General features: G+C 38.5%; 1 protein-coding gene across 4 annotated transcripts in view; it reads right to left on the reverse strand.

The window, feature by feature from the left end:
* Window positions 1–1,232: 1,232 nt before the first annotated feature.
* Window positions 1,233–15,215, reverse strand: part of LOC121679631 (transcription factor TFIIIB component B'' homolog) — a 198,423-nt gene continuing 184,440 nt past the window's right edge. For 3 of the 4 annotated variants that reach the window (XM_042058534.1, XM_042058535.1, XM_042058532.1), the window contains one exon: window positions 1,233–2,116. In XM_042058534.1, coding sequence (XP_041914468.1) covers window positions 1,991–2,116 — 126 coding nt within the window. In that variant the 3' untranslated portion in view covers window positions 1,233–1,990. The remainder of the gene's footprint in view (window positions 2,117–15,215) is intronic. The other variant, XM_042058533.1, reaches the window with a different exon arrangement.

The following is a 15,215-nucleotide window of genomic DNA, read 5'->3' on the forward strand; positions in this document are numbered from 1 at the left end:
GACCTTATGCGAAAACTAAGAAACTCTGAAAAGTACGAAAAAATCAGACCAATTTTTTTTCACTTTTTTTAATAATGCAGCAGATTATTACAAAATGCGGCAATTACATAATGGCGTGAAAATGTATTACATTTTGTCGAGTCATTACATAATGCAGTGTTATTACATAATGCTATGTTAGGGCGTCTTCTATCCCTGGCTGTCTCTGACATATAAAATTCCTGCCCTCTAAGATAACTTCAGCAGCAAGGAATGTCCTAGGCAAATATTGGTATACAATGCTACATTCTAAGATATTGTTTTTATACATTTTGAAGGTAGAGTAGATGTATCCTTCATGCTGCCTTCAACATCCAAAATTCTATCAAATTGTAAGTCAGCTGTCAGTAATTGGCAACAGCTGAAAGGGGTCAAGAGCCGTGCAGTTGGCCTCAACAGAGATGGACCCGTGTGTAGAGATATTTTAAGTAAGGGATAATGTATAGAACGCCGGTCATTATTGGGAAAATAAGTCCCGACAGGGCGAACCGGACCCCGACGCGCAGCGTGTTTGCCAAAACGAAACAATAAACTTCCCACGATGTGACTCTTTAGCCTACATAGCCTAGGCTATAGCCTATTTGTTACCGTTTCATCGTGGCTTTTGGTGAGAAACAAATAGTTCGACAACAGCACACGCTGAATTTGAATCAAACATTCTTTAGAACACAGCTGATCAACCGTCTGCTTTCATTTTTGAATGAAGTTCCAGTCCTTGTGTAGTGATATGAAAGACGTGAAATAGAAGCACAAAGCCCATTTTCCTTGACAGCGGTCTGTTGTACTTAGCAACAGTCTGTTATTGAGAATTAGCAGACCACCGAACGTTGGGAAGGCCTATTCAAGTGAATGGAGCATTCTGCAGCATTATGAAGAGCCGTGTAATAATTTAGGCTAATCCACTGCAGTTTGCAGGTTATATGTAGAGATAAGTACCCAGATAAGTCCAGTTGTCAAGTAACACAGAGTGAGATAAGGGAGACGCCAGCAAATAATGATTTAGCTATGGACAACAGCATTGTGTGTTGCTATCTTGTTAGGCTGTCTGAAACAAAGTTCATAGCTGGTACCTTGATGCCTGCTACAGCAACTGACTCTTTAAACAGCTGAAGGCAGCGAGACAACAAGCAGCTTTCTTCTGTTTCGGACTCAGCCCCTATGTATTAAATGAATAACAATGTACACCCAAAACGGCATTTTATTTGTTTTATTTATCAATTATTATTATTATTATTATTATTATTATTGCAGTGTACACAGGGGTGATTATGAGAATGCAATGAAATAAAATAATACAATCAAATAAACTGTAGCAAACGTGGACAATTATTTAAAAAATGTCAAATATTTTATGAATAAAAGAAAAGCATAAAAGAACCACCAACACCTTATCTAAAAATATTAACACTGATTTATAAGGGAAAAAATAAACGGTCATACCCAAAAACCTATTTCTTTTGTATACAACATACAGTTGTTGGTACAGCCAGTACCAGTAAGAAGGAAGAACATCCAAACACACATCATTCTTTTCCTCTACCTTAATTTCCCCAAACACTAAAAGGAATTATGACAGCCTGATTTACCATTATATTAAGATTGAAACAGACTGGAATTAGGTAACCAAAATGGCACAGTCAGGCACTCATATAGACATGGACTGATACAACACAAAATCAGTGATCTACACAGTTTCATACCATACTGGTTAGAGTTGACTCTACTTGTTCCAGGTCAGAAATAAACGGAGATCAGACTGGTATGACTCTCCCCTTTCAGCTCTTAAATGCTGGACAGACCTCATTAAGTGTGAGTATCTTCAAACTGTTAGCTTTGACAGGCATTCATAATCCCTACAGTTTCCCTTCATAAGCAAATCTCTTCTTTCATAAGCAAATCTCTTCTTTCAATCACCACCTCTTCTCATTCAAAGCTGGATATCTGTTAACCCTCAGTCCCGCTCCTCAACTTCTGTAAAGATGTTACTGAGGAAGTACTCTGATATCTTTGTGGGCTCCTCCGAGCGATGCCTGATGCCCGACTGTCTTGATTCAGATGAGTTCACCTCAGGATTCTGCTGAGAACATGTGACAAAACAAAACAAAAATAGATGAGCACAGTACTGAAAATGTGGTCCACCATATTAAAAAGTGACAGGGCACAACTTTGTTATACTGACAACTCAATTGATCATTCATGAAAAAGCACCTTAGTTTTGAGATGAAACTTCTCCCAAGCCTTACTTTTACAATTTACTACAGCAGGTTTTCTAGTGATATTGTGATAACTAAATTCATCTCTTTATTACACATACTACTCACGATGTGACAGATTGTATTTTTACAATTTAAATTAAATGTGTTTATTTTAACCGTATTATGATTGAGTGAGTCTCTTCAGTTTGTTCAAGTTGAGCCAATATCAAAGTATAGATAGCCTATAGCCTATTGGAATAGGGTAGATGCACTGTACGATATTTAATAGATGGATCAATATTCAGAGAGGGCTAGAGATATATCAATTTGCTATAGTATGGCCTACTTAATTAAATTAAATATCTTAAATGTCTATGTTGAAAACAATATGTCGTTTTATTAGTTATAAATGTTATAATTAAATGATGGTGCATGGTGACCTATCCACAGAATTTAAAATGTATCTGTAATTCCATCTGGATTCACCAAGCTTAGTCAACCTTAATATTATAAACCATCTCACATACACTAACAAGTCACCACCATATAGCTGGCGTCCCAAGCCTTTATATGTGCTGCTCCAAAAATACCAGGGTAATTTACAAAGTAAGACAAAACAATTACATTCATAGCAACAGCCAACGCTAGTACCATTAACATGATTTCTCCATATCATTATTATTGATACATACACATAGCGTAGCGTTGTCAAGGCAGCAATTTCACTGAATCTATACCAGGGGTTCCCAACCTTTTTTGGCAGGACTATTTTAATGTCAAATAATGTTCGCGACCCTAATCATTCATGTTGAGAAAGAGTGCATCTCATCTCCAGTTGAGAGCGGTATTTCCCCAAATGCCCAAGCAAACTAATTTGTTTGTTTGACTAGCTTGCCTGGTTGTTTTGCTACTTTGTTTGGAACGTTGATCAAGCATTATTACCCATGATGATCTCATGCAGGATGTCTACATTTATTTCTACATAGCTAGATTGTAATGAAGGATCCAATTAATTATTTATCTTGGATGTTATGGGGGATTTTATATATTTTTTTTATTTAAATGTACCCTATGCAGGTTGAGCTCCCTCTAGAGTTGTGTGATGTATTAATATGTTGCTCTGCTATTGTAAATAGCAAACTTCTCGCGACTTATCCCCCCTCTTGGAAGTTGCATAGCTGGTTTTCTCGGTAGGGACTCGCTACATCTATGCTGTATAGCTATCCTAGGTGAATGAAGTTTGTTTATCATCAAATTGGCCTCGTAAAGGTGAAAATCTTGCATAGTGTACCTTTAATGTATATATTTTTCGTAATGTACTGGTCAATTGTAAGATACCCAATATCTCAGCCGACCCCATTTGAATTTCAGGTGACCCCACATGGGGTCCTGACCCCAAGGTTGGGAACGATGATCTAAACAAACTAATCTAACCAGAGAGGTGACCATAGTGGTGGCTTAAATATTTTTACAACATTGCTAAGACATTAGTATATTTTTTTGCCTAGCAGGTAAAACATGTTTAAATGGCTATAGCCTACATTTAAAACTGTTTAATGCTACTGAAGCCAGTTCCAAAATTGAAACAAAAATAGTATACATGTTCTCCTCGTTTTGAGGAGGGATTTACAAGACAACACTGACTTGGCTAACCTTATTTCCTAAGGTATATCATTCCAATGATATGAGACGGGCTTCAGGAACAGTTAAAAAACGCTACCAGAGGATCTCAATGTACACGCAGGTGTATAAGGCAATAAGATATATAGCAAGGAGAACTTTACCATGTAGAGCTTTACAATTAACTAGAACAGCAAATTCAAGGAATTACCAGTGGATGCAAATAATGCTATGTAAACTATCATGTAAAAGAGATCATGTAAGCAGAGAGATAGTAACTGTAGTAATTGCTATGGTGGATATGGTGGTTGCTATGTTAAATAAAGTGGTTGCTATGCTGTTTGCTAGTCAAGTCAAGTCAACTTAGCGCATTTCATACACAGAGGTCATTCAATGTGCTTTACATAAACAAAAGCAAACAGAGATAAAAAGCATAGAAGGGCAATAGTCAAAGAATAGTTTAAAAAATAAAGAATAATAATAAAGATCATAATAAAAAGAAAACATAACACGCACAAGGTAAAATAATTTAAAATAAAGAAAAATGAATAAGCGAAAAAAAAACAAATCACAATCAGGCTAGGTTTTTTCGTCTCATTATTTTAGATGGTCGGAGAGAAGACCCATAGGCCCAACTTGTGGAGTCACTCAAGGGCATGACACAGCCGACTCCTGATGAGGTCCAGGTCATTAGCAAACATGAGCCCAAGGACCACAATGGCATGAACCTGGAAGATAGGTAGATTCTAGATGAAGAGGAAGATGAGGAGGAGGATAATCTCCCATCATCCTCAACTGGGTAAGCATGTTTGAGTGTGTGTGCCCAACTGTGCGCATGCACATTTCTGGTTGTGACAAGAGTGTTGCTTATAACATTACATGACAGGAATTATAGTGTTAATAGTTTGTTTACATTTGTAATTACATTTCTAATTACATTTCTACTTTCCTTATTTGTCAATTTCTTTATTTTGAGTTTGGTCTACCATTCCCTGTCAGGCCCCTTGTCAATCTGAGTACATATATTGCATGTAAAGTGCATTGAATTTCTTGTAAAGTTTGAATTATTTATACGTGTTTATAAGTTGTGTTAACCATGATTAAGTATTTTGCTGAACTTTGTTATACCGTTGCCTTGTCATTCTTGTAGATCTAATATTTATTGCTTGTTTGTAAATGTTTGTTTATGTTCATGTGTTATTTACCTGAGGTTGTTATTCCTAGTTATTTAAGAAATTGTTTGAGAAATCTATAAATAAAATGTATTTGTTTTTCTTTCTTGGGCAGGGTCTCTTTATTCTTGTTTTCATAGTAGAATGAAGCACACAGAGAAGGAGTCACCATCAGACATCAGACACCCATATTTAGCTATGCATCGTGCTTAGATGGGTCATGTGTCATAACATTTGAACAAAAGGTGACAAATTGATTTTGTTTCTTTTACTGAGAAGAAGGAAAAAATGTGAATCTTTCATACATTCTAGGATATTTAAGTGGTTTTTGGGGTTGAATTTTGAAGGGCTATTTCTCCTGATTACAATGGTGGGTACATCTCTGCCATGTAGCAGAGTAGTAGTTCCGACATGAGCCCGACATGAGCCCTCCGGGACACAGCGTGTGACGTCATTCATTCTACAATTGCAAGACTCCAAACTCAACACACAGATGCTCTTTTTGAGACCGGTGGCGACTTCAACCACATAACACACCGATCTGCTGCTAGTGACCATTGAGGGGGTCAATGTGGAGGTGGTAAACACTTACAAGTATCTGGGGATACAACTGGACAATAAACTGGACCGGTCAGTCAACACTGAAGCACTCTACAAGAAAGGGCAGAGCAGGCTGTACACCTTATCACTGCATACTGAATCACAGGGTCAGTCCCTGCCCTGTCACTGGAAGCGCCTCATGCTTACACATCCTTAGTACATTCATGTGGATCCTTGTTTTAGTATCTTTAGTATCTTTTACGGTTCATTTTATTCATGTGGATTTGTTTTTTATCATCCTGTTTATGTTGTGGTGTCTTAAGCTACTGGGACCTTGAATTTCCCCTTGGGAATCAATAAAGTATCTATCTATCTATTTACAGTGGGTATCAGTTCAAGTCAAGTTTGGACGGGTTCCTTCATGAATCACGCACCCCATTTCCCCAAGTATTTCTCGGCAGAAATGGCACAAACTGCAGTTGACCCAAACAACCACCAGGTGGCTCTTGAAAGTTCTGCCTCTACTATTTTTGATGTGACTTGACTTACTGCTTCCATGACGCATCCAGTTTCCAAGTCAGTAGAACAATCAGAGACAGTTGAGCCATTACCAAACATATATGATAATACAATAGCGTGAGTTTATATATCTCATCAGGGGCGTCGCCAGCCGATTTTGCTGGGGCTTCAGCCCCGAATGTTTCGAGTGTAGCCCCTAATGTATTTTGCAAAGTTGGCTAACAAATATGAAACCATTATTCGGATCATGCATTGGAACTGTGAGAAGAGATAGACCTATTTATCATATATAAAAGCAGGACATGGGTTTCCTGTCACTCTCCTTCATGCAGCAGATCTAACTGGAACGTTACCTTAGGCTACCATAATTTGAAACGTAGGCTGCTTAGAGCGCGCGCACACACGAGAGAGACAGAGAGTCAGTCAGTTCCAGGGTTGGGCATGTCATTATTTGCATTTCCTATTTATTATAAGAAAGTTATAAAGAAATCATAAAGGCAACAAGGCAGGGGCGCCGGAACGAGTTTCAAAGTGCAGCCCAAAATCGTGTGCGCTGTATTTTCTCTTTCTTGCACAAACAAAATGTGCAAATAGCCTGCGTAATTCTGCTTCATAAAGTTGAACAAACGCATGTGGTAATTTTATAGATAAATAGAAATAGCCTACTGTCATGCAGTTTATAGGGTAGGCCAACTTGGAGTAAACTTACACACGGGAGATTCTTTCTCTAGTAGTAGCTGAGCAGAGTTGGGTGTAACGTGTCATTAATCACGTTACAGTTCCTACAGTGTGTGAGCAAAGATATTCAGAATTCTGGGAGGGCGACAAGAATATTGGCAAAAAAATAGAATTCATCGGAGTAGGCTGTTTGTTACCTTACTACTGAGTGGGAATCAGTACACAACTAACTAGCTAATGACTAATCTGATGTCAATCACACCACAAATTGATTCCAAAAAAATATGTTAGGCTATAGGCTACAAGCTAGGACTGCCACTGTTTTCAGTGTGAAGAAGAGCATCTAGTAGGCCTATAATTAATTACAGAAGGAACGCAACTCGCAAGTTGCAAGTTGTGTGCGTGTCACCATTCAACATTGTGAAGGAGGGTGCGCAAGCTGGGTAGCGCTTCCATAAAGGTCTCTTTCAAAATGTCCTGTTACAATTGCAGCTGCTTCCGATTGTTGAATATTTAGAAAGTAGCCTACATGACGGCATTTTTGAGCTAGTGAGAGTCAGATTTTTGGCTTCTGGTAGTAACTTGGTAATGAACTAAAGCAAGACTTGACTAAAGCAAGACTAAAGCAAGACAAGTGATATCACAAATTTGAAAAGAAAAATTAAGGCAACAAGTGGCGGGAGGCTAGAGTGGGAGGGATATTGTGTCCTGTTGCTGTAAAGGACGAGCCCAATCGCCTATTTCTCAGTTGTGTAATAAAAGCTGTATCATCATCCAGTGGTCGAAGTTTGCCAGGGCGGATAAGCATAGTTGTAAAGGGCATGAATAAAAAAGGCAAAAAACAGCCTTTGCCGAACACAGAATTTTATCTTAACGAAACAACTCTAAATATCAGAGTGGGATAGGTTGGGATATTGTAGAAATTTCACTTAAATTGCAACCGCAACATGCCTGCTTGCCGACGTTCAAACGACAACGAAAAATATATCAAAGCACTTTTTATGTTTGAATGTAGCACGAACAAATGTTTAAACAGCTGGACAAATGATTTAGCTAATTGATTATAGCCTGTGCACCAGCAATTGTTGAACATTTACCTGTACAAGGATATTGACAGTAGCCCAGCCTAACAAGCATTTGTTGCAAAAGACACAATTAATCAGAAATAAATAATGTAATCTGCATCACTTTAACAAACTGCAAGCAACAAGAGGGTTGAGTTCGCTGCGAGGCCAAACCCAAGAGCATCTGTTTAGGCAGTTGATAGGCTATATGGTAACGAGCTGTGTGCGCCTGGAAAGACAATAGAAGATATGCTTTCTGAATAGCACAAATGTTCTTCCCAATCGTTTCCATAAAATTGGCTAAGACAAGGACAGAAAACTAAGTCTTATAATGACATAATGGTATAGTTTTTTTCCATTTAGGATGCGCAGGTGAGGGATAAGGCTTTCATGGTGGACCACGCACTTTTTCTAGTGTCAGGAACTCTGCACATAGGCTTAGTCCGTCCATAGCCCAGCTCCAGTGAAGACGACTCTGGTCATCCCATCTTACCCTCCCCCCCACTTCCTGTAGCCTACCATTATGAAGACCTGCGGGGAGTAAAACGACTTGTTGCCGTTTTGGTACATTTAAGCTTTTTCACGGTAAGCCCCCCTCCCCCACCCCTTTCACAAAGTAACACTTTTTGGCTTTGGCTAAATATTTCTAAAATCATGAGTTTCTCTAGTTTTAACAAGCAACATACATATCTCTGTTACAAATGTGCACTGGAAGTTGGTTTGTAGGACCTACTGTTCTTGTACAATTCCACTGAGAGTGGCGATAGGTGAAATGTAAAAAATGCAAAAGGCTGTTTTTAATTCAATTAATTCAATACATGTATCTGATTGTGTATGATAGGATCTATTAGGACTGTTTGATACATAACTCATGAACTAATAACAGCATGTGTCGAAAATTGACTTTATTTTCCATACGGAGAAATAACATATGCGTCAATGGAAGCAGAGTCTAACCAAGGTCAATCTTGCCAAGAAAAGCCCTCAAACCTGAAAACACATGAGGCAAAAGTGCAAAACATCACAAAACTAACACGCGCATATTGTTGTATTGCAACAATATGTACAGTTGTAGGCGAACAGCGCTATAAGATAGCTCCTGCTATGTGTTGACTACATGTTTCAAAACGGTGTTCATTTTTAGCCTACAAGACGATTATTAGATGATACAAGCCAAGATTCAGTGAGCCACAACTCAGTAATCGAAAGACAAATAGCCTACCACCCATTTACTTTGATGCCTTCAAAAGACGTTTTGCTGTATCTACGTGAAAACACGTCCATACTGACTGAAAATTTGTGGAACACGTCTCATAGTAACGTGGTCAACTGACCAACAGCATGCCCCGATAAACACTCTGCAACTAGGTAAAAAGTCCATGTTACATTTAACCCCGCGTTGGCCTACTTTGTGCCCCGCGCTCCCCTGCAGCTTTCTGAAGCGGTGTTTCTGAAGCTAATGTAACAACAAATACCACCTTAACGTGAAAAAGCTTAACATAGCTTAGGCCTATGTCCTCAAAATGGCAACAAGTTGTTTTACTCCCCGTATGCGCTCAAAGAACATTTAACGTGTCCCAAAACAGCTATCAATTAATCACCAAACGTCTTATAAACAAGTCTTGCCAGGAGCAACACCTTGCAAAAAAAGATAACAATAGGTAATAATGGTTGGAATGGAAAGATGCAATTATGTTTTAAAAACAAATGCTCCCGTTACCCCGCAGAAGTTTCAAAGTAGCCTACACCCAGCCTAAGCCTATTCAGAACACCTCATCGAATGTCTGTAGTAGGCTACAACTTCGATTCAATAAAAAGATTTCTAAAGGATAAACGTTGCATCATTCATTACTCCTGCCTGGATTCGAACTCGAATCTGCCTGAAAGTTGCAGACCTGTTCTGGAAATTCGTGCATTAACCCACTAGACCATCAGACAACGCTAACTGCTTTGAGTAGGCCTATTGGGTAGGACTGTAGCCTACACTGGTTGCTGTGGCACAGCCTTGAGTGACCGAATTCATTTTCCTTTCTCATATGAATGCTGTCATTTTGTTAACATTACTGTTAAGGAGACGATGTAGGCAAAGGCTATATTTCAACCTCGTTAATGTAGTACAAAAATCAGAACTATTCACGAGGTTTCTGGGCAGCATATTTATGTTCTGTTAGCAAGTGAACTTCTCACGATACGATACGATACGATACGATGTGTTTTTATGACGAAGCTCTCATTTTAAAACATTACTGAGAGACAGGCACTGTACAATCAAGAAATCTTGCCACTGAATCCAAAACTATGTTTGACATTATGTACAAAGCTTATAGGCTACAGTGAACTAGCATGTTGCAGGGGCTGCTAAAAACGCAGAGAAACAACACACTGAAAACTCGGCAAATCACAGCCCTTGCTGTCGAACGTTCCGTCCGGTTCGACCGCGGAACGCCACAGCGGACTTATGCTGCCCCCAGGCGGCTGCAGTTGTACTTACATTTCACCCAGCTGCATGAATCACCTTGATCGTGAATTAAGTGTCCATTCTTAACTACTACCCACTGTACCTATCTATCTATCTACTGTGGTGTCAATGGCAAATGTTAAGTCTATAGCAGAAATGTATTCGTTGAAGATCTTCGCATCAAAATTTTAACCAAGTTTCTACGTTAAGCGGTTCAAGTCAAATTATACCCTGCAAAAATACTAATAAAAAGAAGGAAGAGGCCATTGGAATATAATCTTACTATATGCCTACAATATGATACTGTATTTTGTTGACAATCTATTTGAATGGAAGGCCTTAGTTTAAAGGAGATGCTGTTATTCTTTTAGTTGGTTCTGTAAATGGCAAGCAGATGTTCTGCTTTCTAATTGGAAACATAAACTAATATAATGTATGTGCAATGTTGTGTGCCGGTGAACAATGAATATTATAAATACCATATTTTCCGGACTATAAATCACACTTTTTTCATAGTTTGGCTGATCCTGCGACTTATAGTCCGGTGCGACTTATATATGAAAAAATATATAATTGAACATGTTTTTAAATGTTAATTCATATTAACTGACATGAACCCTACATGAAACATTACCGCCTACAGCCGAAAAAGAGCACTCTAGGCTTGTGGAATGAGATCGTTGGCTTGCGACAAGTCAGACATGTTTTTGGTGGGTTTTGGGGTGTCACCCCCGGGATATGTATTAAATATTGTTATGTAAATGCACAAGTTCTGCACACTTCCAGTCAGAGATTAGTGCTTGCACTATGCCTGAAACACGCGTGCATACCTAAATCCTCAAATTATGGCAGGGATTCTATTTATAGCTGGGCCTCAGATTAGGACAAATAAAGGCCGGTAATAATAATCTAGTTTGTTTAACTCATAAAAGAGCTATTCTTAATATTTTATATTGTTGGACGATCGTTGTCCTACACCATGGGTTGCTCTCAAGCTACCAGTCACTTGCCGCCCCCTTCTGAGCCAGATGCTGAAGCAGTAGCCTAGATTTAAACACAATTGTTGCTACGTGGAATTCCAGCTTACGAATTTTATAAAAAAGTAAATCATGCATAATTAAAAAAAAATAACTCAATTTAGGCTATGATAGACCTATTTGGCTATACGCAATAAGATTTCCATTACAGCAAAGCGCAAATTCCATGATGCCTTGTCTCGCAATGAGCAGGTGGAAATCCCAACACTCTTTCAACTACATGAAACTTAGCAGTGGCAATCAGTCCCAACATTTAGCAATATAATTAAACAGTAAATTAAATCCCAAACCAAACCGAACATCTTCTGCTTTTGATAGCCTGGTATGCCGCTCCAAACAAAACACATGTCTCACAATAAAACGCACCACGTAAGATATAAAGGCCTGCTTCGAATACAGGCCTGCCCCAAATAAAGGTACTGTGCTTAGCCTAAGTAAATAAAAGACCCTAGCCATAATTTGAGGATTTACGATAGTCTGTCTCCTAAACATTCCTCACCCGTTACCCAGACATGCATGAAAACATTTGAAAACAAAACTCACAGCCATAGATTATTATGACCGCCGCTAGCGAAGCGGTCATATAGGGATTGTCAAAGTTTATTTTTTTTCCCCAGTCATCTACTTCCTGAATTTTTGGTCAACGATACCCGGGACACCGAACAACCGGGGCACATGAAATTTGGTGGGTATGTAGCCCCACTAGACTTTTATGGAAAAAATTTGTTTCGTCCCCGGGGGCCACTCCCCCCCCGTGCTGGGCCCCCCGAACCGCAAAAAAAGCTTTAAAATAAAACTTTTAAAATCTCTAAACAATCACAAGTAGGGCAGTTCATCACAGTCCATCCATTGCAACTGGACTGATGAAAGGTACACCTGTAGGCTACATTGTATTTGGGAAAAGCAGAAGGTAGCAGCATAATGTATGTATGTATGTATGTATGTATGTATGTATGTATGTATTTATTTATTTATTATTATTAAACAAAACAATCCCTGTCAGTTCCATGCAGTTTTCAACGGCTATCAAGAAGAGAGGTCGTGTCATGGATTTTTGTGAATGTTTCTTCTTCTACATATGCATAAGTTTAGTCATCTAGTTCATATGATATTCAGCTTTATTGTCAATGCACAAATTAAATACCAGTAGTCTAAAACAAAATGTAGTTTTACCCAGTGGTGCAAATCACTAGATACTATATCATCCATCGAAAAGAATGATTTTTGTAGCACGTGCAACAAATATGTGTAGGTACAGCCCTGCCCTGGATACATCTCTCAACGTGCGCTCTAAACATTTGGTTTAAATGGAGATGTAGATCACGGGTGCGTTAATAAATCTACATTGCGGCGAGTTGACAAAAATTATTCACTTTGACGAATTTATGTAGTTTCAGTCCTAGTTACATTACTTTGGGCCATGCTCGATCCTTACTTGAATCACCTTTGAAAATAGAGGATTGAAGTAGCCTATATGGGTGTTTGGGAATGAACGTTGACTCAGATGCTTTTTGAGACTTTGAGCAGAAATGTCCCAGCCCGGTGTTTAGGATGCATCATAGACAGGTTATCTTTCAGGTAGCCTATATATTTTCCATTAAAAAACCATCACGTAGCGAACGTGTTGTGGCTAACTCACTTAGCTCCTGTTAGTAGCCTAGGTTATGGTCATAAGCAAATGAGATGACAGTCGAAAGATACAATTAGTACTGCTATCATTTGCTTGGTATAACCGCATAGTTTTCTACAAATGCAATCAAATTGGCCTCCATCACTCAACCAATGCTAACGGTAACATTATTGTACCTAGGTCCTATAGCTATTGATATTATAAGATTAACGTACCTGCAATAAAAACCAAGCATGTCCGATAAACATTCTCAGATTAATTTCGGCTTCAAGAAGAAATGGGAATTACATTTCATGTGAAAATCGTCTATCCTATTAGACGTTCTCTGCGGTAAACTACAGTCCTTGTAGGAAGCGTCCATTGTTTTTCCAACACACGTTAGATTAACTTCCAACAAAATTACGTCTGGAAATGCAGCCATGATGATGATGATGATGAATATTTGGTTTTCCTTTAATCCTACTGAATTTGTAATTATTTATCGGCCGTTCTAATTGCCGATACCGATAGTATGTGCGTGCCTGTGTGTGTGTGTGCGTGTGTATATGTGTGCACCACCAGTGTTTCCCCTAGAATTTTTTCCAGCAGCGGTGCTGTTGATCGTAGGAAGCCCCTAAAAAATGACTCCTTAAATTGATTGAGTTACAAATTATGACATAACCATTAACACAAGCATTTACACAAAGCATGATTATTGCAGTACTTGAACAGGATTATTCATGTTTTTCTTTCACCTTTTTCATTTACATTATTAGTATTAGCCACTGTACACTGTAGGCCACTATACAAACTATTACTATTTAGAATATACAGTGCTGTGCATAAGTTAAGACATTTATATATAATAGCATTTATTTATTTACGATGATGCGTTAAAAAATAATTGATGTCCTATTTTTTTTTAATTAAGGCATTAAGACAAAAGGCAAAATATGTTTTTTATTCCTCCCTTTAGTCAATTTCAGCATGGGTGTTTTAACTTTTGCACAGCACTGTATAAACTATATAGACTTCTCTTTCATGTCATTACACTGTATTGGTGCTGTGCAAGTCGAATTGAGTACCTGTCACTTTAATGCCGTGACGGTCCGTGACGCTTGCTTGATTCTCATGGTTTTAAGCTAACTTAGTAGCGTTGTTGTGCATGGTGCATAAGAATATGTGGATGAAATGAATTATGTTTCCCATGTCATTTGGTAAAATAAATGGTCAAGAACTCGAAGAAAATCTATCTTGGATTATAGCAGATAAGTGTCTTGTATCATATATAATTTTGGTGAGCTCTACAGTAATTACAAACTATCTCAGATGTAAATGGTTGCGTATCCTATTACTCAAATTCAATTAAACCCACCAATAGACTAGCTAGACCAGGGGTCGGCAACCTTTTTTGCCTGGAGAGCCAATTTTACCATTTTTTTTTAAAATCTCAGAAGAGCCACATAAAGACGGTTACAAAAAAAAGTTTGGATATTTAACATAGTTACTTTCATTCAACAGAGGATTTTTAAATACATTTTCTACTCGTTTTAAAAGTAGGCCTAATGTGCAAGTAACTTGAAATGTAAAGTGGAATGACAGAAGTATAGGCCTTAGGCTTCCCATGTACTGTAGGCTAAACACCACCCCCTATTTTTCCAGTGTCCTTTGGTATGCAAAGTAACATCATAGTTAACAACACAACACTTAATTTTCGTTGACATGTCATTGGCGAAATTGAACATTAGGCATACCAGATATTAGATTTGGTGATGGCCTTGGAGTCTGGCTGGCTCATATTCAGTGAGGTGAAGTTTCATGCAAGAATTGAGGCCGTCACCATTTAAGGGCAACTCCACTCAAAACTGTCATATCCATAACGGCAACTAAATACCATGGCATTGTGTTGGCGTTATGGATGTGACAGTTTTGCGCGAAATTACCCTTAAACGTGAGCGCAGGTTTGTCTTTATATTTTTCATATGTGAGAGATTTCTCACATGCAAGTGGAACCAAACAGGGTTAACACAGCAATACTAACTCGTTGCAGTGTGCGATATATAAACGGGCAGGGTCATTTCGCGTTTTCAGAATCAGTCTTTGGATGGAAACTTTCCCATTTCAGCCCGCTTGTGTTCGCGCTCGCAAGCTGTGGTCGCTGACGTTTCCTTTTTGACATTTTCCTTATCTAGCCTACAGCAAGCGCACACATCAACAATAACAAAGTGTTCTCGTTGACTGAAATGGAGGGAAATCGGTGATTTTGTTTGATATTGACTTGGCA

The sequence above is a fragment of the Alosa sapidissima genome, chromosome 13, assembly GCF_018492685.1.
Source record: "Alosa sapidissima isolate fAloSap1 chromosome 13, fAloSap1.pri, whole genome shotgun sequence".
Taxonomy (NCBI): domain Eukaryota; kingdom Metazoa; phylum Chordata; class Actinopteri; order Clupeiformes; family Clupeidae; genus Alosa; species Alosa sapidissima.